At 40.3% G+C, this 27,184-nt stretch overlaps 1 protein-coding gene across 12 annotated transcripts in view; it reads right to left on the bottom strand.

Moving 5' to 3' along the window:
- BLOC1S5 (biogenesis of lysosomal organelles complex 1 subunit 5) overlaps positions 1-27,184 on the bottom strand; it is a 110,298-nt gene that overhangs the window by 30,055 nt on the left and 53,059 nt on the right. For 2 of the 12 annotated variants that reach the window (XM_070515634.1, XM_070515635.1), the window contains exon 6: positions 11,520-12,128. The exons of 1 other annotated variant lie outside the window; for it this stretch is intronic. In XM_070515634.1, the coding sequence (XP_070371735.1) occupies positions 11,963-12,128 (166 nt within the window). In that variant the 3' untranslated portion in view covers positions 11,520-11,962. Of the gene's footprint in view, positions 1-1,757; positions 4,497-10,074; positions 10,149-11,468; positions 12,129-17,513; positions 17,800-27,184 lie in introns of those variants that run through there. 9 more of the 12 variants (XR_011505224.1, XR_011505220.1, XR_011505221.1 and 6 more) reach the window with 9 other exon arrangements.

Here is a 27,184-nt window from a genome sequence, read left to right as displayed (position 1 = left end):
CTCAGGGAATTTTGATTTGTGGAACGTATAGAATAGACTATCAAGGAAAAGGAAAGAAAAGGAAAGCGATTAGCTCGTTTGCAGCCTGCCATCACCTCCTGTCTGCCAGCCCACCCGGCCCCTCTCAAGCCACCCAGCCCCACCCCAGGCTTAAATTCCTAACCTGCTCCTCATCGAGACAGCCGGCAGCGGCGAGCTTGAGGGCACGGGGAGCAGGTTCCCTTGAAATACCACTGATGAGTTTTGATTCAGAGGGCTGAGGATGACTGAAGCCATATTTATGATTCAACTATAACACAGCCCAGGAGCCCTCGACGGAGGGGACGTGCTGGAATCTCCGGCAGGAAGGACAAAGTGAAGAAGGGTATGCAGTTTAACACCGTCTAGATTCTAACTGCTTTGCTGGATTTTGGACTTTTAACACTTATTATCTGGGGGCCCAGGTTCAAAAAGGCTGGAAAGTAACCTGAATAGGACAAGATTTACGGGAAATCTTAATAACAGGAGTGAGTCAAGGGCAAATCTGAAATTTGAAGCTTTCACGTCCAGGAGAACAGTAGCTTCTATTAACCATTACGGAGAATTTAGGACAAGCTAATTAGGGGGATGAAACTAAGGGTAATTTTGAATTTGCTGCACTTCAGACGGCAGCAAGACATCCTACAGAGACTGCAGCAGCCTGTGAGCTGGGCAGCAGAAAGGTAAGAGCTTCAGACACAAAGGAGAATCTTATACAAAATCTGGATTATACACTGTGGTATAATGGAGAATACAGATCTGGTCTTTGTCATCAGGTCCCAATACAGAGCTTCAAAAACCCTTAGACTTTCCAGAATGACAGGAGCACCCTTGTTATGCTAATGAGATGACTCAAGGTGGGCCTCTAGACAGCTTCAGCATGGCGGCTGGTCACCAGGAGCCAACCACGCGATTAGAGAGCTGGAATTCTGACCAGCCCAACCTCCAGGAAGGCGGACTGGAGACTGGGTTCAATCATGTGGCCATTGGCTTAATCAATCACGCCTACTTAATGAAACCCCAGGAAAATCCGGACCCTGAGGCTCAGTGGAGCTTCCTGGTTGATGAACACACAGATGTGCCAGGATGGTGGCACACGCAGATTCCAAAAGAGAGGCAGGGAAGCTGTGTCCAGGACTCTCCAGACCTTGCCCTGGACGTCTCTTCCATGTGGCTGGTCACGATTTGTATCCATTATAATAAAACTGTAATCGTAAATACAGCACTTTCCTGAGTTCTGTGTTATTCTACTGAGTTATCGAACCTAAGGGAGTCACGGGAATGCCTGAATTTATTCTGTCAGGAGTGTGGGTGGCCCTGAGACTTTTGGCTGGTGTCTGGAGTGAGGGCAGCCTTGTGAGACTGAGCCCTTAAACCTGTGGCGTGTGATGCTAACGCCAGGCAGCTGGTGTCAGAATCGTGTTGCAGGACACCCACCCGGGGCAGAGACGGAGCATTTACACATTGCTTGTAGTGTGCACACACGTATTACACAAGGCTTGGTAAGGTATACAGGAATTTTTAGAGGCCTAGCTCCAAATGGGAACATTACTGGATTTTATATTTTATTTCATTTCTCACCATTCTGAGTCATTAACTGACAATAATGAAGAAATTCTAAATATCAAAATGGATAATGATTTTGCTTACATTTTATCCAAGCAACACAGAGTAGGATGGTCATCCTCATATGGGACACTGCTTTAAGGACAACCACTTAATCAAAGAGGGAAAAACTTAATCTTTAAACTTTAATATGTAAAATTACAGGCTCTGAGGAAATGTAGAAAAATTGTTCTCTGCTTAATTCTTGGCCTCTTTATTTCCTTAGTTTTAAGAAGTCACTGCTTTTTGAGATGACGAGTTAATAACAGGCTTTTGGGGGGAGGTGAGAAAAGAAAGGAACACCACCACATTGCATAGAGATATCCATTGTAAGACACTATCCATTTCAGAAATGGTAACATGTAAAAACAACAATAGGGCCAGCCCTGGTGGTCTACTGGTTAATTTCCACAAGCTCTGCTTTGGCGGCCCAGGTTCAGTTCCCAGGCGCAGATCTCCTTCACTGGTCTGTCAGGAGCCATGTTGTGGCGGCAGCTCACATACAAAAAGAGAAAGGTTAGCAATAGATGTTAGCTCAGGGAAATCTTCCTCAGCAAAGAAAATAAATAAACAATAATAGTAAAGTGCATTTTAGATTTGAGAAAATATAGTAATCTAGTAGTAATTAAGATTATTTTTGCTTCTCCTTAACTTTCAGGTGATTTGCCCTAAATGTGTTCAATGTAATCACTTTTTCCTTAGTCAATTTTGTATTCTAAAATATTATTGTCTCAAAGCATAACTGTTTATAAGAAAATGTGTAGATTGGGGGTTAAGTGGCTGAGATGAGACAAGGGCCTATTTCATTCCATAATAAGGACCCAGCTTTGTTTCATATGTACATATAGACTGCAGGCCGTCTGTGGAGTGAGCAGGCATTATTCCTCCATGAGGTCCTGTCCTTCTATATGGAGAAGATGACTCAGGAGACAACCCTTGGGCTTCTGGATCCCTATATCCTTTCCCACCTGCTCTCCAGATGGCCAGCCCGAGGGGGGCAGATCCACAACATTCAGAATTCTATCTTTAGAGCTCTGTGCATTAAAATGCCCTCATAACAAGTCAGTCAATTTTACACCTCTCTCACCTTGAAACTTCTTTGAGTTCTGTATATTAAATTAGTGAACCACCCAGCGTAAGAAATTGGCTATTATTGAGATCAGATCGATAATCACAATCTTAAATAGAGCAAGAGACTAATGATAAAGAGGCTTCAACCGAAGTGTGTGGTCCTTACCCAAGTCTAAGCAAGCCACAGCTAAGCCTCACCTTCACTTGCCAAAATCTTACTGAAAATACTGAGTATGACAGCCAGTAAACATGGATTCTACTGAGATAAGACTCACACTCTGATGAGATCCTTCCCCTCAGGGGGTTTAAATGACCAACATATAAAAACAGACCTACCCACATAGTAAGAAAAAGAAGTGCAATAAAATCTGGAGGGATTTTTTTTAAGTGACCTAGCACTTGATAGATACGTCTGGAGATGATGCTGAGTAGTTTATAACAACTGTTATAATTGAAGCAGGTGTTAGGTAAGGAGAAAGAATATGCTGTACTTACACACAGTGTAATTAAATTACTCAGCACTGACGTGGGAACTTTCATGCTGGAATCTCAAATCACTACATAAATATCAATTATGTATCAAAACTCCAGTAGCTCAGCAGGCCATGACATCTGCTTTGAGTCACTGCTGAAGAACAAGTTCTGTGACTTTGAAAACTGATGAAATAGAACTCAGATTCCTTGCTCTCTACTGCCCTCAAATTAATAATGGTTATTAGCACTAACATGTTGGAAAGAACTCGTGTAGTTTAAGTGATTTATGGTACAGTATTCAATTTATGACTAAAACAATCATTCCTTTATTGCTGTTTTAGTTACTACTCTAGAAAGTTCTATGAGACAATGAAGAAAATTTTCATCGCAAATTTACGACAGAAACTATCAAGGGTGATGCTACCTGGTGCATCTACCGACTAGAGTGGAAAAGTCTGGGGAGCAGAACAGTTAATACTAGTTTCAGATGCTCCCTAGGCAGCTCAGAACAAGCAGGTCCAATCTCTGAGACATCTTCCCCTGCCTCTCCAGGTTGTCAAAGCCACCCTTTGAGAAGGAAAGATGTGTCAACCATTGAGAGGATGATTTATAAGACAATCAAACCCTCAGCTCATCACACGACCGTGTGCTTTTTAACAAGAGCCACTGAAAATGAACAGATTCTCTCTTCAAGATAAGTTGCTGGCATTAATTTAAAAAAAAAAAATCACACCTATGGAAATTCTTCCCTGCAGCATAAACCATTAAGCATTCTTGACACGATCCAGGAATAAACTCACTCCTTTTGGCTAACTCAAGAACATTCGCTTGTGTTGACAGCCAGGACTGGGCAACCAGGAAACCACGTGCTAATTGGCTGCTTCATCCCTTTTTCCTTTTCAGCGTCTGCCAGGTGTAGCCCTGACTTCCAGGACGCGTCTGGCTCGCTGTCGCATCCTGCCCGTTATCTCTGTCTGGCAAACGACCACTCTGTGCTTCCAGAACTTCAGAGCTTTCAGGGCACTGACGATAAGTTATTCTCAGCCACTTTGCCAAAAGTTTTTTTGGCCGACGGACTGAGGAAGACTATTGTTGTCGCTGGCTGTTATCTCTCGCTCCGACTCCACTTGGCAGATGTGCAAGTCCATCTCTCTGGTGTGGAAACACGGCGCTTGACTCTAGATGAGTCAACACATTAATAAACAAGAGTCACGGAGGAAATAGCAACCAGTCTTGAAAACAAAAAAAGAAACATTTTGAGGTTTATTGGATGCCGAGATGTTTGTTCTCCATAGAGTGCCCCGGCTTTATCTCACTTCACAGCCTTCCTATCAAAGAAACGGGGAAGTTAATAGTTTATCAAATGTTAATCGGCTGTAATGTTTATGTATTACTTACATAGCCTGGAAAGTATTTTTTGGTGCTAGGGGTACTGTTTTCTTTAATTGAGAATTTATATCTTTGTCATTCATCTCCCCTTTGGTCAGACTCCATATTCTAGGAAGTCCCCAGTCTACCAAGACATTTATTGTCTCCTGACCTTATCCCCATGCAATCAGGGAAACCATCCCGTGGCCTCGGAAGTGCCTGCAGGGAGATAAAAACAGCGAACTTTCCCCTACAGTAGACAGAGGAGCAGTACAGAAAGCGGGCTCTGGGCAAGGTTCTGTCTCTGAAGCAGAAGCACAGGGTGGAGTAAGAGCTTGCTGCGCCTTGCACATCGCGTGTTCCCTGCAGACACAACACGGTCTAGACTCTAAACACTGGCCACGGGGACCAAGTTCCTCTCAGCATCTGCACAGCTCCCACGTGGGCCAAGACTAAGCTTCGGCAACTTAGCAGGAACCCAGAGGATCCACATGAGTTGAGAGCTTGACCTTGAAAACGGAGTGTGTCTCAATTGGGATTCTTGAGGAAACGCAGGGGGAGGAAGCCTGCTCTAGTCTCAGGACCACCTTCCTCTCAGAGATCCAGAAAGGACAAGAGCGGCACTGGGTCTACCAGAATTTTCTAAAGTCACATGGGACTGGGATCACAGGAGAGATGAGACTTTCTAGGGTGACTTGAACATCTTATAATAATCCTGTGGTGACAGTTATATGAGGGTGACCATCTCTCTGTTTCCTCTAGAAAATCCTGGGTCTTCCCCTAGCATATGTATGAATAATGCATTTTTCCATGTTCAAAAGTGTCTTCATTTGGATGATAGATGGTCCCCTTGTCAGTCCACACCCTAACGGGACTAAAGATAAGTTCTCTGATGCCACAGCTGCACTGTTAGGGCCACTTACCACCTGGGCTTTTATTTAATGTGGTTTCAACAAACATTTGCTCAGCATCACAGGTGCACCCACTGTGCAAGGAAAGGGGACATCATGAATATGAGAGACAGACTCATCAATGGATGTCTACAGGGTCCCGTGTTAAATGCCCAGGGAGGCACACACAAAATAGGACCTCTGTGCTTCTTCGAATGTCAGTGAAGAGTTGCTCGCCCACTTGAAGAAATTATCTAGGGTACATGCTGACGTGCAAGTGGGGATGGTAGTGGTGGCGTGAGCAGTGTAAGCAAATAGAAAACCACAAAGTAGACGTGTTTCTGGCTGTGTTTCAGGAAGCATTACCAGCATCTGGAGAGCAGAGTGTGAACAGGGGCACAGAAGCACTCACATTTTTCCCCAATGATATGGGTAATTTTTAATTTCAATATTTACTTCTATTAGTGCTTGGCTACTACTAAATACATAAAATAAATCCACTGTGAAGAAGCTAAGATCCAGGCATGGAGTTTAAGATGAACAAAACTTCTCCCTCGATTCTAATTTTACTCATGCCTACGGGCAGCCCACCACTCTCCTGGCAGTCTTATTATCCATCTTCAGCACTAATGCAAAATTTAATAAGTATTGGTTTTTCTCATTATCTTTAGTGGCTGCGTGAACGTGCCTGCACTTTCAAACTTTGCTCATGTTTGTGTACTTTCTACCTAGAACATCCCTAGCTGTCTTCATTTGTTGAAATGATCATACTTTAAGACCCAATTCCCAAGTTGACTCCTTAAGAGAAACCAATCTTGAGCCTATGAGGCAGGACTAGTCCTGATCTTATTCTGTATATTGATCCTTGATGACACTTAGCACGTTGTTATGTCACAGCAATTTGTCTATAGGTCATTGTCCATAGCTAGACTCTGAACTCCTGGAAGCTAGATACTGTCTCTGATTCACCTTCCAATTCTAGCATTTAGCCCAGAGCTCACTAAATGATACATCCTAGTTTGAATAAACATAATCATATGTTTTCATCTTTAAAAAAGAAGTGTACAACTCAATGAATCATCCAGAGAGAACACCCCGTGTAACTATCACCTAGGTCAAGAATTAGAAAATGACTAGCACCCCTGAAGTCTCAGCTTGAGCCCCCTCCTAATCACTACTCTCCTACCTTCTCAAGGGTAACCACTATTTTGACTTCTATCACCACTAGATATTGGTTTTACTGTTTTAAACATTATATAAATGGAACCACATAGTATGTACAGCTTCATTCATGCAAGATTATGTTTGTGAGATTCATTCCTATTATTGCATGTAGTTGAGTTAGCTCATTTTGGGGGGCTGCATAGTATCCCACTGTGTGAAAATACCACAATTTATTCATCCATTATGCTCTTGGTGGATATTTGAGTTCTTCCCAATTTGAGGCTCTTACAAAGCATGCTGTTGTAGATAGTCCTGGATGTCTTGGGGCAAACCTGGGCACACACTCCTGTTGGGAATGGAATTGCTAGGTCTTTGGGAAGACCCATGCTCAGCTTTAGTAAATAATGCCAAACTTTTTCCAAAATGTGCCAGTTTATACTTACATCTGCACTACAGAAGTATCCATTGCCCCATGCCTTGACCAACACTTGGTATTGTCAATCTTTTAAATTACAGCCACTCTGATGTGTGTGTAATAGTATTGCATTGTGGTTTAATCTGCATTTCCCCATGAATAATGTGATTGAGCACTTTTTAATATGTTTATTAGCCATTTGGATATTCTCTTTTATGAGTTGACTGTTCAAATTTGTTACCCATCTTTTCTATTGGGCTTTCTGACTTTTTCCTATTCGTTTATTTGGCTATAAATCCTTTGTTATAGATGTTATAAATATGTTCTTTCACTCTGTGGCTTGCCTTTTCACTTTCTTAATGTTATTGTTTGATAACACACAGTTCAAAGTTTTAAGAAGACCAATATATCAGTCTTGTCATCTATGGTCAAAGCTTTTAGTGTCCTGTGTAACAAATGTTTCCCTTTCCAAGCTCATGAAGATACTCCTCCATGTATTCAACCAATTTTTTAAAAAAATTTGTTCTCTGAGGAGGGTTGATCTGAATTGACCAGTCTTCCATTAACAGAAGCAAATCTCCACTATAAATGTTTTATTACCATCGCATATTAAATACTCATCCATTCATGGTAGTATGCTGAAAGCATAGCTGTGCACATAATATATTTCATATAAATTAAGTGTATAATTATTTCTAATTCATTACAGAATGCATTTGCAGCACTGTTTGATAGTCAGGGAGCATGTGATTATCGAAGGCCTTGACAAGATGGTAGGGAGTGAATGGTATACCTAATCCCACAGACTTCAGCGCGTGGAGGGATCATTGGGCTCACCCAGACTCCTCCTTCCCCTTTCACATAGGCAGCAATGAGCCCAGGCAGGTCAGGCAATTTATCTAAGATCATACAACTAGCGTGGCACCAGTAGATTTTTAAATCAGTTATCATACCACCTAGAGCTCTGAGTTCTTTCTTCCATAACACACTGGTTTTGCTGTTTGAGAAAACTTCTACATATGAGTTGGGATTTCAAGCGTGTTTTGATACTAAGGAGGAATTGAGGCTTGAGATGATAGGAGAGACAAGTCATTAGACACAACGTGAAAAAAAGAGGCTTAAAAGGCAGGAATGGGTTGATTAGGTGAAGAAACTGCTGGATTGTTTTGGTGAGAACAACGAAGAAAGCAGACAGGGGACTGGGAAAAGCGGAGGTTATCCTGTGAAAGCATCTTAAAGCAGAAAAATGAGGCTCTTCTTATCTACAAAAGGACGACCCTGGGCTTTAGTTTACAAAGTAATTTCACATACCAGACCATGCCATGTCTGTCAGTGCAGTGGTAAAAAGCAGGTGGAGACGATAAGGAACGGTCAGAAAGGGATGAAGGCCACCATAAAAAATAAATTCAAATAGAAGTAAAACTTTGGTGGAAAATGGAAATTTTTCTGGACTTGTAGATTTTATAAATGTAGGATACCATTTATTCTGTACAGTACTCAAACTAGTCATAGATGAGTTTGTAATGAGTTTGCGGTGTTTTTAGATTAGTTGTTCCATAAGTCCAAAACATTATTACTTGAATTGTGTCTTTTCATACATATCTGCTAATAAAGACACCTGCTAGGCCACCTGGTGCTTTAATGAAAGACTTCTTCGGTGTTATGTTACTAGCATCACTTCTGAGCCACATTAATTTGTCCATTCACATACTAATTCACTCATTTGAGAAGCACTTATTAAAATTTATGCTAGGAACTAAGGAAACAGATAAAAGACATGGTCCCTGCTGCCAAGAAGTTGCTTGGCTTACTGATGGAATTTCCCAGTACCCCATGTTGCTCTTGGCTATGCAAAAATCAGATCTTTAGATTTTTATTCAAGGTTATTCCATTTAGAAAAAGAAGCCTCACTAGTGTTGTTTGTTGAGGTTGCCATTCAGGTATCAGGTATAAACGCAGGCCCCATGACAGGATCCGAGTAACAAGTGCAGCCTTTGCATAATGACGAGACTGTATCACTTTTCCTAAAACTGCGTGAAAACAACAAAATGATATCTTAGTATTGGTTTTAAATCTTAATGAGAAAAAAGAGAGCCAACGCTCTGCCCAGGAAGGATGAAAATGGCTATATCACTTCTGTACATTTGCTGGGATGCTAATGTCAAAATGTGCCTGGGACATAGGAATGGTAAAGCTCAGATGGCATTGTTGTTTACAAGTTAATTAAAATCAAACCACGTTAAACACCTGAGTCCCACTAGCCACATTCGAGGGCTCAACAGCCATATGTGGCTAATGGCTATCACACTGGACAGCACAGATACAGAAGATTTCCATCACCACAGAACATTTTACTGGACAACACTGGAAATGTAATGGGTCTCCTAAAAAGTTGAAAGTGGGATTGGACATCATGCCAATGGGTTGGGATAGAGAAAAAGGAATTATAATTAAATGTAATGAGAGTTTTTTAAAAAGTTCAGTTGGAACTTTTTAGCATGTAATTAAGCCAAACAATAATGATGGAAACAAACTTTCTCCTGGCTTTGGGTATTGGGATGACTGACTGTTTTGAGACTCGTCTGTGGGGACATGGAAGATGCTGTGCCCCTGTGTCCAGCCACCAGATGGGCCTGGGATCACTAACTGTGTTGTGCCCATGTCCTCCAGCTGCTGGCTCACAGAAAAGACCCTGCAAAGCAAAACACCGAAAAAGGCAAGCACATTCATCCTACACAAATACCCCGTCTGCCTGCTACTGGGTACCATAATACGGAGAAATTCCTTCTAACAAGAGGGTCCTCTTATTCACGTGATTGGACGCTTAGGGGCCTGCCCTGGCCCTGTCACATGCGAGGGACAGAATGGAGTCATTCTGCGGGGGATTTTGTTAAGTGCAACTTCTCTTGCTCACATTGCCATAGTATGCTATTCTATACTCCATTTACTTGCTCAAATCCGAGTCAATCTGATACATTTTACTCTTGATCCTAAAACATAAGACAGGCGTATGTGGGTGCAGTATTTCTTGAGTCATGTGGATGAACGAAACCAATAACAATGTCACACCTGTTACTGGGCTAACGAGACCGGGAAACGCTGGTTTACGTCTTCTGTCTACCGCCTGGTGGGGGGATTCATTACTAGTTGGAGCCAAAGAAGAAAAGAGAAAGAGAAAAAAGCATGAATTATTTTGTGAATATCTATTCAGTCCCTCCCTCAATCACCTGGGGTTCGTTGTTTATACGAGACGGCCAGCTCCACAGGAGAGGAGCTGAGACCCACGAGGCCCTTTGAACTCGTTCTTTCCCGGGAATGGCAGGAGCGGAGCGCAGCAGGAGGGCTGCCCGGCCCAGCATCAGCTCTGAACCCAAGGGGCCATCCCTCTGGGTGGAAAAAAAGACTTAGGAGCTTTGCTGCCCTGGCAGGTCTGGAGTCCTTCCCTTGGCCGTGGATAATACCTAATGATTCAGAGGAAGTACTGTCAATTCTTCAAAGCGGACCTAGCTAATTGTGTAATGTTATTCTGAGGCACTGGAAGAAGCCAAAAAAGAAGAGAAGTTGGGGAGAAATTCCTTCCTTTGCAATGATCAGCTTACATCCTGCACCATCAGATTTGATTACCCTTATCTTTTCTTGCATAACTACAAATGTTATGACTGGATGTAAATGACCAGACTTCCAAAAAAATCCAGCCACAATATTTGACGCTATGACTCCCTGTGGCGGTAAATTCCTTAGACTGGCCACATGCTGCATGAAAAGCCCTTTCCTTTGATTTATTCATGTACCAGTTCTTAACTCTATCAGATGCCCCCTTGTTCTCACATTAGAGAATGAGGCAAAAAGATAAGTCTGTTCACGTTGCATCATTCCCTTTCATTTGGGCAGTTTAATCTAAATACTCTCTAATATCTTTTTCTTAACATAGCAATTTTAAAAATTAATTCCCCCCCCTTTTTTTTTGAGGATGATTAGCTCTGAGCTAACTGTTGCCAGTCCTCCTCTTTTTGCTGAGGAAAACTGGCCCTGAGCTAACATCCATGCCCATCTTCCTCTACTTTATATGTGGGACGTCTACCACAGCACAGCCTGTCAAGCAGTGAGTGGCGTGTCCGCACCCGGGATCCGAACCAGCAAACCCTGGGCTGCTGAAGCAGCATGTGAGCACTTAACCACTGTGCCACGGGGCCGGCCCCTAATTCCCTTTTGTAAACTAGCTTTTTAAAATTGTCAATAAGTAATACAAGGACCTGATTAAAATCATTTAGGCACTACAATCAATAGAAAAAGTCTCTCTCTCACTGCAGACCCCTGTCTCCCCAGTCCCCACCTTTGAGGCAGTCATCATCACCAGCTGCTGACGTATACTCCAGAAACAGCCAAACCCACCTATGTGTGCATTTTCTCCCTTTAAAATGCGTTTTCACCTAACAATTATCTTGGAGAGCACTCCATTTTGTCATAAACAGTGCTGCTTCATCTTTTTTAATGGCTACATAGTATTCTAGTTTGAATATACCATAATTTATTTAACCAGTTCCATACTGATGGAGATTTACATGTTTCCAGTACTTTGCTCACATATGAAAGGCTCAAAGATCTTCATATACATGTCTTAACGTACAAATACAAGTGTGTGCATTTTAACAGTTGACAGATATTTCCAGATTGTACTCCAAAGAGGTTACCTCAGTTTATACTCTCAGCAACTGTACATGAGTGCCAACACAGTATATTCTAACAATGTTTCACAATCTTCCATCAAACGACAGTTCTACCTGAAAAACCACACAAGGGGTAGGATCTTCCAAACAAACTTTGGGTCCTGACGCTGAGCCTCCCACCAGTCTCTTGTAAAACCAATCTGACCTGTATAAGCTCTCAGACCTGACAGAGCAAAACAAACAAGATGAAACAAACAAAATGTGTTACATGACAAACCAACTAGTGCCACCTAGAGGTTCCTGGGTGTCACTGCCACCAATTTGACCTGCTCAGTTTGCATGAGTAACTGTTCACATATGTGCTTTTGGGTGCTGGAGGTGGCCAGAGGAATCCAGTTTTCATCAGATTCTAGAAACAGTCTGTGACTTCTGCCAAAAAAGTGAAGAATCAGTGACCTTGATAACAAAAAAGAGAGAGAAAATTAAAGTTGTATAAAAATCCAAGTGCCTGATTTTATGGCTTAATGCAGATAAAGCAAATAACGCTGTAAACAAACTACAAATACATAAAATAGTGAAATCACTTTAGAGCAGTGATTCCCAAATTTTGGACTAGAATAATTTATAAAACAAAATCTGTGGCCCAATGAGGTTTTGCCAAAGTTCTATTACCTCAAGTAGAGATGTTAACAAAAAATAACTTTATTCTGTCTGTTATCATTTTGTAAGAATAATTTAACACCAAAAAGTACAAAAGATGAAACCTTAAAGTAAAAGGCAGTCCTTTAAATTGAATAAATTTAACTCTATTTAAAACCCAATACACTGACCCTCATTTTCTCATTTCACCATCTAGCCTGAGAATCTGAATGACACAGACAGGAAAACCCCGCCATCTGCTATCTCTGTCTGGGACTGGTGTGAAACTACTCTTATCAGGGATCTGCTCTTGAACCTATGAAAGTCAGGGCTCCTTGCCACCATCTTTTTTTTGACATGTGCAGCTCAAAAATCGAGAGGAAAGAGCACCAGACTTTGAGTCCTATATTTGCCACTAATTAACTTTAGTAAAGTTACTTAACATCTCTGTGAACTTCAGGTTTTTTGTTTTTTTGTGTTTTTTTTGGTGAGGAAGATTTGCTCCGAGCTAACATCGGTGCCAATCTTCCTCTATTTTGTAGGTGGGATGTCCCCACAGCATGGCTGATGAGTGAAGTAGGTCCCCACCCGGGATCCAGACCCCTGAACCCCGGCCCGCTGAAGCAGAGTGCAAGGAACTTTAACCACTCGGCCATGGGGCCCGCCCCTGTGAACTTCAGTTCTTAACGTCCGATGAGGATAATAACACTGTTCCTGCCTACTTCACAGGACTGACAGTCTCCAATAAAACAAATATGTGAGCAAGTTTTCTTGTAAACTATCACATATGACACAACTGTAAGTACCAACATTTACTGAGCATTTGTAAAGTGCCAGATACTGTTTTACACAAACAGTATCCCATTTAGCCCTCGCAGCAACCAGACGAGGAAGCTGCGGGTTGGACAGGGTGAAGGAACTGCAAAGTTCATTCAGGCACGAGGAGCAAGGGCAGGGCTCAGCCCGTGACTGGCTGCTTCCACCCCATACTCCTAACCACTAGGACACACGCTTTCCTAACACGTGACATAATTACTACTATTACAATTCTTACATGTTTTAATTCCAGCTACTGGTTGAACACACAATAATTATTAACAATTTGCCAGATGCAGGCTCCTTTGATATGTCAGCAGTATCTTTAGAGGATAGCTTTTAGTTTAATAAACAAAGGATTTGCTCAGGAGCTATTCAGCTAATACATGCCACTTGGTTTTTTTAGTCTTCAGATATTAACCTTTGTAGATAATTATAAGGCCTATTAGGTATAACGACTAGTCTATATTACTGAGAAAGAAGATTGGGCAGTATTGCATTCAAGCTGGATAGACGTTAGCAGTGAAGATGTTAAAAATGGGGAGAAAAGGGGGAACATGAACTTAGAAATGTCAAGTCTTTGAGAAGTGTAGTCAATTTACTAAATCTTTAGTAAATTACAGGTAGGTGTTAAAACAATATGTGAGTCTTGCTGAAACCGAAAAATTATACCTTAAGGGGCTCTCTGGTACTATAGTTTTCTCATTCATTTTATTTTGTGATTCATCTATAAATCACAGTTTATAGAATAAAACATTGTTGACTTTTTCTTTTAAACAAGGCAGATCATTTTTAGTTAAAGTTGACTGCAGCTTTGGTAGCTGAAGGTCGACAGTGGAGAAGCCAGGGCAGCGGGGCATCAGGAACGGGGTGGGTCCCCCAGCAGCGAGGGTGCCAGCGAGGGCCGAGCAGTTGTGCTGTGAGCTGTGTGAGGGGGTGCCACTCGCTCGTATGAGCATCCTCCCATGTGTCCTCTTCAAAAGCTTTCCGTTATTTTCCCCAGTGCAGAACCACATTACCTCACGCTTTACTTGGCAGCTTCCCAAGTAGACTTCCAGCACCCCCACCCTTACCCCATAGTCTGCTTACAGCAACACTTCCAGCCCCCTGTCCATGGATAGCTGGCTTTCCAGGTCCCTAGGGCATGTGGTCTCAAGTCCTCTGCCTGGCTTCTAAGGTCCCATATAATTAGCTTCCATCTGAGGTGTCCAATCACTTTTCATTACTTCACCAACCCAGCCCTACTTTAGGCATGAAGGGGCCGTCACTTTTCTTTAGCAGACAAAACCCTTGTTCTTATTCTTCTGTCTGGAATTTTCTACCTGCTCCTTCTGCAGGGTAATATAATACAAAGTGTGTGGACTTTGGAGTCAGATAAGATGTAGGTGTGAATCTCAATCAAACTCTCTCTATATATCTATATTTTACTTTATTTATTTTTTTCTAAAAGATTTTCTTTTTTCCTTTTTCTCCCCAAAGCCTCCCAGAACATAGTTGTACATTCTTTGTTGTGGGTCCTTCTAGTTGTGGATGCCGCCTCAGCGTGGTTTGATGAGCAGTGCCATGTCTGCGCCCAGGACTCAAACCAATGAAACACTGGGCCGCCTGCAGCGGAGCGTGTGAACTTAACCACTTGGCCACAGGGCCAGCCCCTGTATCTATATTTTAAATATTTATTGAGTGGTTACACTGTGTCAGAAACTATGCTAAGTTCTTTGTCTCATTACATAGGTTATTCATCACTATAAACCTATGAGGTAGCTATAATTATTTCCCCCAGTTTACAGGTGAAAAAAACTGAAGCATAAAGACATTAAGCACAGCCAGTCAGTAGAGGAGACGGGGTTCAAATGCAAAACTGCCTGGAATTCAGAGTCAATAATCTTAACTATTATTTATTAGCAACTCACGAGTTGTGTAAGCTTGAGCAAGCTACTTAATCTCTCCAATCCTTAACAGTCTTGCGTATAAACAGGGATATCAGTGTCTACTCTGCAGGACTAATGAGATTTTGTATATGAAGTTAGCATCAAGGAGTCTGGCATTCAAAAGAGGCTCCATAAATATTTCTCTTTTCTGTCCAATTACACTCCACTCATCGTTTACACCCTGCCTCTTCCATGAAGCTTCCTAGGAAGATAGAATGGACTCTTTCGGCCTACAGTGATTTCTTCCTTCTGTACGATCCAAGAGATCTAAAATTTAGTTTTAAATTGTTTTCCAACTATCTCATTTAAGTTAGCCTTTGCCTCTTCACCTAAAGTTTTTACTGGCCACAGCCACGTTAGTATACTTTGTTTACATCCCCTGTACCCTGCAAAGTACATCGTAAGAATTGGAGAAATGTGGACTGCATTAGCAATGCAGCCCCCTGGATGTGGTCTAAGACAGATTTTACTTTAGAAAAATTTCATTCTATATTTTTAAATGCTTATAAAATGGTATTATGGTAAATGCAGATTTATAATCTAGCATTTACCTAGCATGAGTGGCAATGAGTTGAAAATGAGAAAAAAACTCTAACTTTCCTACTTTATGTACCTGGTTTGTTCAGGCACCTAGTACCTGTGATGTACCTAGTTGTTAAAGAACAAGAAACTCTTGGTATTTAAAAAGGTTTAATATATCCTACTGCACTGGTATATTACCAAGGAAATAATGTTGACACTAGAAAACATTAATAGTACCCATCCTCAAATATATATGGCAGCCATTAAGATTTAAGTGCTTCATAGATGTGTTGATCATTCATAGCTGGTGATTTCCCTCTGAGGTAGTTATAAAGACTATTAAGGTAACTGGAATTTATAGAATTGGCTAACTATTGTATTAAGCCAATCCTGGGAGTGAGTCAAGATAAGAAGCCAAAAATGATTCCACTGATACAAACTAGAGCCAAAACAACAAAGAACTGATGTCAGGCTCCAGACACAGTTCATTCTCCCCACATTCGTACACTAGGCCTGAGAGCGCTGAGACCTGGCCCCAGCACGCTCCACCGAAGGAACAAAGTGCCAAGACCTTATGGCCCAGTCCTCTTCCACCCAGAAAGACTACCTTAACCACAACCCCCAGGGCGGCAAATGGTCTCCTTTCTATCCATTACTGTCTGGTGGTTCAAGCTCTACTTTTGCCTTTTGCTTTTGTCATGGACTGTTCTTTAGACATTCTTAATTTTACCTATTACATTTTTAATGAAAGAAATGGACTCATTTCCATCTATAGTTTTCTCAATTTGAATCTCTTGGCTTGAAGAGAGTCTGTAAGAGTTGAAAGAAGACGATGTCAAGTGGCAAGGAATCCTCTAAGGTGGACTTGTGGCCATGAGGAGCCAGAGGAAGGCTGCCAGCCATGTTGCTCAGCCAAGTAAGGGCCAGGCTAAGCGCAAAGACATCGTAAAGGAAAAAATCTCAATTTAGTTATTTCCATTATTTCCAAAGAATTGGCAAATTTCTGATACAATAAGAAATAAACAATTTTAAATGCAAATTTCACACTACCTTTTTAAAAGTCATATATTTGATTAGAGAAAATGTCACTAACTTGATTCTGATGTGTCTGACTGAAAAGACACTAAGCTTCCACACAAGGAGAAGGTTTATGAATACCCAAACAAGCCAGACTGAAAATAGTCTACTTTTCTGGGACAAAGTTCTGGAGACAGCTTATACAACCTCCCTAAGTCATGTTACAGTGTCTCAAGTTTCTCTTCATTCTGCTAAACGTCACTCCTTGTTTCACTCACACACAATATATTACACCTATTATTTAGTAGGGAGGATATATCAACACAAAGTCAAACATTCAGATGAAATTCGAAACAGGCAATCTTCTGGAAGTTCCAAATAGCTTTATAATTGGCATCGTACAGGCTCAACATCCAGATGACTGTCCTCAATTTTTTCTCAGGTTATGAAGAAGAAACCCTGTGTGTGCCTCCTGGATGAGATAATTTATTGTACAAGTTTCCCTTCATATGAGAATTCCAGAAGACAATGTTTAAATATTAATCTTCTTGCGATTGTTTGCCATGGACATCATCAGGCCACATTGGTGAAGTGTAGATTGTTAACAATCACAGAGAAGACAGCTCTTATCAGGAATATCTACCAACTCACTTTCAACGGAAAAGGGCCACAGGGTTCAAAGGGCTCTCACACTACTATAAAACATGTTTTGATGAAATGGATATTCATTCTTTCTAGAAAGTATACATTTCTCATCCGGAAAGTCTGAAAGAGACGTCCCAAATTCTCTTCAGGAGTAAAAGCAAAACAATGTCACAGACTAAGTATACTTCCAGAAGCTGCAAGTAATCTCTGGGACAGTTCCCAAAAGTGGACCAAAAGGAACCAAAGGCCATCGTCTCACAAGAGGCCACACGGCAGTACGGTTTCCAAAGCAAAGACAACAACTCACCAGGCCAGAGCCCCTCTCAGGAACGCCGAGTGGGTAGTAATTCATGTCTGCTGGTCACTGGATTCCAGCGAAGGAAACTGAAATGTCATACCTTCATTCACAACACCGTCTCATGGAATTATTTTTTCCGGATTCCTTGGGAAGTTAAAGTATTTGAGAAGAATATCAGGAACTGTTGTTTCAGCCTGTTTTGTGAGTAGATAATTGCCTTCCAACTCGATTATTTCAGGAAATGATGTGTGCAGCATTGTTCCTAGATGGGGGTAGCACTGTGTTTTAGCAAGACCCACACATGCTTATTAAACAAAACAAAACAAAAGCATGCAGTCTAAGTCACTTCGCTGAACTCAGACTTTCTGAATCTGGTCTCTAGATAAGAGGCTGGCCCCAGACAACCTACCCACATACCAATAACATTCTTTTGAAACGGCGTAAGCAAAACTTGTTTTGAGAAATGAGAAATTTCACCAAATTGCTAAATGTGGTAATAAATAACTTCAGTAAATTAAGTGCTATCAAAACGGGTGCAGCAGAGACCTGTTTGAAAGGCTAGATTTTTCTCTAATTCGGGTCTCAAAGACTAGCCTGGGAACCAGAAATAAAACACATTTCATCCTGAGAAGTACCTTTGATTCCATGGAATATATTAGCCGATCTTCCTGAAATGTGACATCATTTGTGGTACCAGCTGTATGGGTGTGCCATCTAAGGATTTACAAAACTAGCATTTCTTTGGCTTTAACATGTATTTTAAGATCACAGAAAGCAGTCTAATTCAGCTAAGTGCTCCAAGGAGAACTGCTGTGGACTTCACCTTAAGAAGCTTAAACTACTTATGATCATGACCTATCAATCTTTTCATGGATGGATTACAAACAGTAAATCCCCAAATGGACATCTAGAATCAATGATGATGATAATAAGAAATTATTATAAAAGTAAACATTAAAGATAGCACTTATACATCAGGCTTTGTTTCAAATATATAAGTTAACTCATTTAATCCCCAACATAAACTTATGAGCTAAGTTTTGGTACTTTTACTACCCCTACTTTACAGATGAGGAAACTGAGGCACAGAGAAGATAAGTAACTTGCCCATGGTCACCTAGTTAAGAAGTAGCAGTGATGGAATTTAGTGAACACTGTTACCCTCTCAGCTTTCCCATCCCTCATAGCTCTCAGACACTTCTGTCTGACTCAGTTATGATACAATGGTCCTAGCTCCTCTTAATAGAGTTATTATTTGGATGGTTTGTTAAAGAAATGAGAAGGACTGAAAATTTTCTATTTAGAGTCAAAATATTTTTAATAGAAACACCATAGTTCTATTATGATTCAACATTAGCTTCCAATAGTTACTGTAGAGATGTTTTATTTTTCCCTTAGAGTATGCTGTATTGCTATATGATACTTCAATAAAGAGGAAACTGTTACTATGGAATATCTATGCCTAGCATTGTCATTCAGAAGTTTAAGGATGTGTTATCTTTAACTGCTTTTGAAAATCCACTACCAAATGTAGAATTAAACTACTAAGAAATACCTCAGTTTTTTCATATTACGCTTAAAAAAAATCAGGTGTGAAGAAATCCAGGTGAAGAGTGCTAGACTACAGCATATCCACCCATCCATCCAGGCATCCATGCATCCATCCACGGATCCATCCATCCATCCGTCCAATCAGTAAGTCCCATATGCCAAGCACTGAGAATACAGAGTGGATAAGATGGACAAGGTTCCTGACCTCATGGAACTTATGTTCTAGTCAGGGAGACATTAAACACAAATGTGAGCTTACTATTTTCGACTGAGTGGTCAGGGAAGGCCTCTCTGAGGAGGCAACATTTGAATAAAGAGCTAAAGAAAGTGAGGGAGGGAGTCTTGGTAGGATCCAGGGGAGGAGCATGTCAGGGAGAGGCTCCCAGGTGGAAGTGAGCCTGGATATGTTTGAAGATCAGCAGAAAAGCCAGCATGGCTGGATGAAATTAAGCAAGGTGCACAGAGGTGGGAGATGAAATGTGACACAGACAGGACCTCCTCACAGGCCACGGCAAGGAGTTTGGATTTTATTGAATGGGAAAGGATGTTATCAGATGGTTTTAAGTAGGTGAATGACACGACCTGGATCATGTTTTCTAAAAGACATGTGGCTGCTGTGTGGAAAATGGATTGGTAGGGAGGAGCAAGAGTGAAAGCAAGGAGACTGGTTAAAAAGCAGTAGTCTAGGTAAAAAATGACACTGGCTTAGACCAGAATTGTAGCAGTGGAGTTGGTAAGAATCAGTGGTTAGATTTGGGATATACTATGAAGGCAGTGCCAACTTGGCTAACTGATGGATTGGATGTGCGGTGTGAGGGAAGAATTGAGCACAACGCCTAGATTTTGATCCAAGCAAACCGGATAAATAATGGTGCTGTATACTGAGATAGGGAAGACTGGGGGAGGAGCAGCTTTGGGAGGAAGGGGCATCAAGAGTTGTTTAGACATTGAAGTTTGCGATATCTTTTAAGATATCTAAGTGGAGATGCTATCAGGCAGGTGCATATGCTAGGGGGAAAAGTCAGGGCTGGAGACTGGGGAGCTGATAGTTAAAGTGATGGGACTGGCTGCAGGGAGGAGAATAGGTTGAAGGTCTAACTGCGAGGCATATCAATAATAAGATGCTGGGAAGACGAGGAAGACCCTGAGAGGCAGGAGGCAAACCAGGAATGTACGGCAATCAGAAGCCAAGTGAAGAAAGTGTTTCTAGAAGGAGGAGCCTTTCTAATCATGTCAACTGCTGAGGTAGAATAATATGAACTCAGAGCCAGTCACTGGATTTGACTCGATGGATGGTGCTGGTGACCTTGACAAGAGGGGTTTTAGTGGGTAAGTGGGATTGAAAGATGGGCTGGAAAGGGCTCAAGGTACGGTCAGCGGAGACAGCAGCCAACACCCACAGCTCTTTCCATGCATGTTGCTATAACTGTGAGCAGACAATGGAGCAGTAGCTAAGAGGGTAAATGTGGACCCTAGGGAGGGCATTTCGGTGGCAGTTCTAACACATTTGTAATATGTTAAAGTTTTTTTGCATAATCTCTAAATCTTTATCTTTTCATCTGCTGAAAAAACGGAAACAAAAGAAAATTTGTTTAATTGACAACAACTAATGTTTGAAACATGCATTCTTCTTGGGTACAAATTTGATCAAGGTTTTGTTTTATTTTGTTGAAGACATGAGGTGGCACACAAATAGGCATCTAGGCTTCGCTCAGCCAGTCAGCTGGCCACAGCAACAGTGAAATATCGCCTCGTACCTTTCAGTTGCTATAGCCCTGAGTCTTCCTTTGCCTAACACTTAAAATGGGAACTTGCCCTCTCCTTTATTAAAATCAAATCTAGGTGCGCCTAGGTGGACAAGGGAGAAGCAATCTCCGCTTGGAGAGCAGTAACCAGACTTCACAGGTACAGCAACCAACTTGTGCTTGGAGATCTCTCCCTGCCATCACCACCAAACATGTTTGATGCTGAGGGACAGCTCTCTCCGTAAGTCCCTCCACACAGGTGAGATCACAATGGAACATTTAAACAAGGTTTCACTTAGGATTTGGGAGTTACAGAATGGAAATAGCCAAAAATAAAACTAGATAATATGGTTTATAAAGCATAACTCACTCATCTTTGGCTCAGGCACTCTTACAAAGATGATTCCCTGACTACCTCCATGTGGCAGAGGTTCTCTGTGACTCCTACCCTCTAGGAATGCTGTCAAGTGTGCCTAAACTTCTGAGAGTCCCACTGAGAAAGGGGAGGGGAGGCTGGGAAGAGCAGAGAGAGGGTCTCACACCCACCTGTCCTCTCTAAGAATCACCTCTTTCGCAGGCGATTAACATTGGTAACACATTCCAGGACTCAGCAATGGTCTTACTCTGTGTCCTTAAGAAGATACCTACATGAGACTCTAGGACAATAAACCCAAGATGGATGCAAGAGATATGCATATACAAATCAGATGCAGAAGAAAGGAAGGTGTTTTGTTACAGTCTTTTGATTGTAGACACCACTGGCACCTGGGATCTCCAAAACCATCCTAACTTACTTCATGGTAACTCAGGTCTGTGAATGCAGGGCTAGTTTGGGCAAGAAAGAAGGAAAGAAATGAAAATGAGCCCTTGGAGACTTCCCTTCAGCCCGACTTGTCATTTTTCCAGTCCCAGTGTAATCCTATAGGCAGCAAGCTCACAGCTTGTCACCTCACAGAACAGCCCACACTTAGAAAACCAAGGTCAAAAGTTACGGAAGCTCGTTGCATCTGCAAATGGAGATGCCTTTATCCAGTGGCAGGTTTAAAGATCTGTCATTGTCACCTAGTACATATAAGGATGTGTTGGCGTGCGTGGTGGTGGTGGTGGTGGGGCGCTTCTCTTTTCTCATCTACTTCTTATTCTTAACAAATCCTATTAAAAACTTCAAAATCTCTTCAGCACCAGATAAGACAGAAACAGACTTCATCTGGAAGTGAAATGGAGAACTTTCCGTTTCAAGACAGTAAGTGTACCAATAGGAAGGGAAGTAGACTGGTGTGAGGCTGGAAGGGTTTGGCCTAAACTCTAGAAGCCTCCCCTCAGGAACTAAGAGATTCTGCTTCCCCTGTGCCTGTTTGGCAACGCTACTTTGCAGCTACAGCAAGAAAGGTGCATTCCAGGTCCCACGTGTTGAAACTCTGGATTCGTTTCTCAAAAAAATCATTAAATACAGGGGCTGATTACTAGCTTACATCATTACATACTACTGGTCCTATAATTTTTTTTTTTTAAAGATTGGCACCTGAGCTAACAACTGTTGCCAATCTTCTTTTTTTTTCTTCTTCTTCTCCCCAACGCCCCCCAGTACACAGTTGTATATTCTAGCTGTGAGTGCCTCTGATAGTGCTAATGTGGGATGGTGCCTCACCATCGCCTGATGAGCGGTGCCATATCCATGCCCAGGATCCGATCTCATGAAACCGCAGGCCACCGAGTGGAGCACACGCACTTAACTACTCGGCCACGGCACCGGCCCCCTGGTCCTATATTTTGAGGCACGACAGTCTTCATGGGCTAGCTTAGAGCCTAATCCCTATGTACATCATTGTTTCTATCTGAAGATTCATTCCAAGTTCGAAATAGATGACCTAAATTTTTAGAAAAAAAACTATATTTGTTAATTGGGAGTAATTGTTTTTTTCAGAGAGAGAAGATGTCAAGCCTCTACTTTCACAGTATATAGTTGACCTTAAAAGCTTTTCTGAGAGAAATAGCAAATATTTTAAATCAGGTAAAGATAGACTAGAAATCTAGTCTAGTGATGGTATAGACTAAGAGTAATGAACACATTCCTTTGGTCTTTATCTTCAAGTTCAATCAGTGTAAAACACAAATGTAATGTAAATAGTAAGGATAATTCAAACCTTCCTTAATCAAACTCAGGACTAGCATTATACTATGGACAGAACTTTCCTTTCTTAATCAGCACATATTCTAAGCATGGCACATAAAATACATTCTTTGTCCTTGCACAATTTAGTCTTCCGGGAAAGGAAATGGAAAATCCTTAAATAGGAGTAGCTGCTTAATAAAACACCATGGTATTTTCTCACTAATTATATAAAAGCAAAATATTTATCTAAAAGACATAAGATATCTTTTTGATATCTTAGTATCTTTTGATTTTCCTAATTTATAGTGATTGGTGTTCTCAAAAGCAAAAATTCAGTCACTTGGGCTAACAATTATGAATAGATATAAAAAGGCAAGAGGGCTCATTATCTAAATCTGAAGCTGTGCTAGTAATTGTCATAAGTAATATAAACAGCACATAGACTTATCTATATATGGATGTTAAAACTTCCCACAATCTTAAATTCCAAACCAAGATCTTCATCTTTATCCTGCCCTGTCTAGACTAGGAATGGCTATTTTCAGCTACATTCTCAAAAATCCACGTGCAGGGTGGTAATTTCCTCTATCAGTCACACAGCTGAGTCTATAGAGCAACGTTCCTGTAACACTTTCATCGTGCCACTGACTCCAAGAGTCCCTTCACCTACAGGATAAGCACAAATTACTAAAATTGGAAATGACGTGAAAATTGTCTAAGTGCTGTGTTTAAGTCCCTGTATAAATTTAGTGATGGAAGCATGACTAAAACCTAGGTTTTTTGACTTCCAAACCAGTGTACTTCCCAATTTCGTCTTATCTACCATTGTTTTCAACATCAAAGAAGTCTATTAATTATCATTGGAATTTGCCAGTATTTCCATTCGTGTTTTTGACAAACAAAGGCAGAAACCAAGCTTTATTCACTTTTTCATACTTGGTTATCTGTCTAGGAATATAAAGTGGCTGGAATACAGGTACTCCATAAATACCTGTTGAACTGAAGGGAACCATGTATTTGCCATCCTTTTCATTCTCTAAATCCTATTGAATTCAAGTTTTATCTTTATTACTAACGATTCTCTGATCACAATTCACAAAGATAGCTCCTACTTGGAATACACTTAATCATAAATCACTTTCTAGATATATCATAGTCTTTGATATGATATTATATAACACTACGGTCTTAGTTTTTCTTGTTTTATTATTAGATGCGCACTTTATTACAAATTCCTTTAAGATGGTGTGCTATTATTGAGAATATGTCTCTCGGAATAGAATCCAGACACAGCGTGACGTTCCAATGAATAAATGCTTATTAAATTCTACTTGGCTTCCATACTAGGTGGAAAAAAACAGCCCAACAAAAGCTTTTTAATTCTTCTTATTATTTTCCATCAATTACCATAAGTTTGTCTCTAAAAATTAATTTAGGAATTGTAACTCTACCTTAATTTGGTGGAAAGGACCAAGGGTTTTTCAAAATCCATTTGAGAACATTCCTGGGAGTGCTCTGTTTCTTGATTAGATTTTGGTTCTAGAAATTGCAACCTAGTGAACTGTATACTAGTCTACACCTCAAGATAAAGTCCGAGACATCAGCAGGGGGCTTTCACTGCACTTTCCTGTTAATGAAACTCTCACATCAATTACATAGTGAAAGAATCTGTATGTTTGAGACGTGAAGAGAGTTAGGAAAAAAGACAATTCTCAAAAGTATTGAGATACTGTACATGCTTTCCTACAATTTGGTATTTTTGTCCAGTGATCACAGTGACACCTGCTGGCTTTTAGCTGTATATTTCAGATTTCAAGTGAAGAACAGATTCTTTAGCATCAAAATTTCTTAGTAAAATTAAATATTAATGTTTTCCATTTTAAGGGATTATTTGATATGTAATTATTTTAAAACAAAATTTATTTAATACATAATTGACCACATCAGATTTTTCTTTTTTTCTGCGACAATGATCTCACTGTAATTTTATGAACTATTTTCTTTAAAAAGATATATTTACAAAAAAGTTGCTTAAGCATTTCTGAGTACATGAAGTTTATTAAAAAATGATGTGGCTTTCTTTTCAAATTCTCTACAAGTTCTATTTTAAGGAAATGCATTATATTAAACCTTAAAAACATTTACAGAATTCTTTGAAGAACTGTAATTTTAGCAACATGGGCAATTTCATAGAAGTCAAGAATTAGATCTATGGAGTAATAGAGAAACTTTTAAACACAATCTAGTTAACTTCCTACACTGACTTTTTTTCTTCCAGTTTTATTGAGATATAATTGATATAACATTGTAATAGTTTAAGGTGTACATGATTTGACATACGTATATATTATGAAATGACTACAATAACTGAACATCCAATACCTCACACAGTCGTAATTTTTGTGATGAGACCTTTTAAGATGAACTGTCTCAGCAACTTTCAAATATACAATATAGTATTGTTAACTATAGTCATCGTGCAGTACATTACCTCCCCAGAACTGATTAATCTTTTAACTGGCAGTTTGTACCTTTTGATCCCCTTCACTCATTTCATCCACTCCCCGACCTCTGGCAACCACCAATCTGTTTGTCCCTAGGAGTTTGGGTTTTTTTTTTTTTGTTTTAGATTCTACATATAAGTGAGATCATACAGCATCTGCCTGACATTTCACTTGGCATAACACCCTCCAGATCCATTCATGTTGTCACAAATGGCAGGATTTCCTTCTTTTTTATGGCTGAATAATATTCCCCTGCATATATATCTATACCACATTTTCTTTATCCATTCACCCCTCAATGAGAAACTTAGGTGGTCTCCATGTCTTGGCTATTTTAAATAATGCTATAATAAACATGGGGGTGCAGATATGTCTTCCAGATAGTGATTCCATTTCCTTCATTTTTAATTTTTAAAGGAATCTTCATACCATTTTCCATAGTGGTTGCACAAATTTACATTCCCAACAACAGTGCGCCAGGGTTCCCTTTTCTCCACATCCTCACCAACACTTGTTACCTTTTGTCTTTTGATACAGCCATTCTAACAGGTGTGAGAGAATATCTCATTGTGGTTTCATTTGCAGTTCTCTGACGATTACTGATGTTGAGCGCCTTTCCACATACCTGTTGGCCATCTGTATGTCTTCTTTGGAAAAACGTCTATTCAGTTCCTTCACCCGTTTTTAAATCAGATTTTTGTTTTTTGCTACTGATTTATATGAGTTCTTTATACTTTTTGAATATTAACCCCTTAACAGATATATATGATTTGCAAATATTTTCTCCCACTCTGTAGGTTGGCTTTTCATTTTGCTGATGGTTGCCTTTGCTGTGCAGAAGATTTTTAGTTGGATGTAGTCCCAATTTGTTAATTTTTGCTCTTGTTGCTTTTACTTTTGGTGTCAGATTCAAAATATCATTTTCAAGGCCAATGTCAAGGAGCTTATGCCCTATGTTTTCTTCTAGGAGTTATACAGTTTCAGGTCTTACATTCAAGTCTTTAATTCATTTTGAGTTGTTTTTTGTGTATGGTACAAGACAGGGGTCCAGTTTCAATCTTTTGCATGTGGTTGTTTAGTTTTCCCAGCAACCTTTATTGAAGAAATTATCCTTTCCTCATTGCGTCTTCTTGGCTCTTTTGTCATAAATTAATTGACCATATATTCGTGGGTTTATTTCTGGGCTCTCTGTTCTCATTGATCTATTTGTCTGTTTTTATGCCAACATCATACTGTTTTGATTACTATAGCTTTGTAATATAGTTTGAAATCAGGAAGTGTGATGCCTCCAGCTTTGTTCTTTCTCAAGATTGTTTGGGCTATTTGGGGTCTTTTGTGGTTCCATATAAATTTTAGAACTGTTTGTTCTATTTCTGTGAAAAATGCCACTGGGTATTATGGACATTAACAATATTAATTCTTCCAATCCATGGGCACAGAATATCTTCCATTTACTTGTTTGTTTTTCAGTTTCTTTCATCAATGTCTTATAGTTTTCAGTGTACAAATCTTTCACCTCTTTGGTTAAATTTATTCCTGGGTATTTTATTCTTTTAGATGCAATTGAAATGAGATTATTTTCTTAATTTCTATGACAGTTCACTGTTAGTGTATATAAAACGATTAGCTTTTGTATATTGATTTTGTATCCTGCCAACTGTACTAAATTTGTTTATTCATTCTAACAGTTTTTTGGTAGAGTCTTTATGATTTTCTATATATAATATCACAGAA

This window comes from Equus asinus, chromosome 8 (assembly GCF_041296235.1).
Source record: "Equus asinus isolate D_3611 breed Donkey chromosome 8, EquAss-T2T_v2, whole genome shotgun sequence".
NCBI classification, from domain to species: domain Eukaryota; kingdom Metazoa; phylum Chordata; class Mammalia; order Perissodactyla; family Equidae; genus Equus; species Equus asinus.
This window is presented reverse-complemented; position numbering and strand designations above follow the sequence as displayed.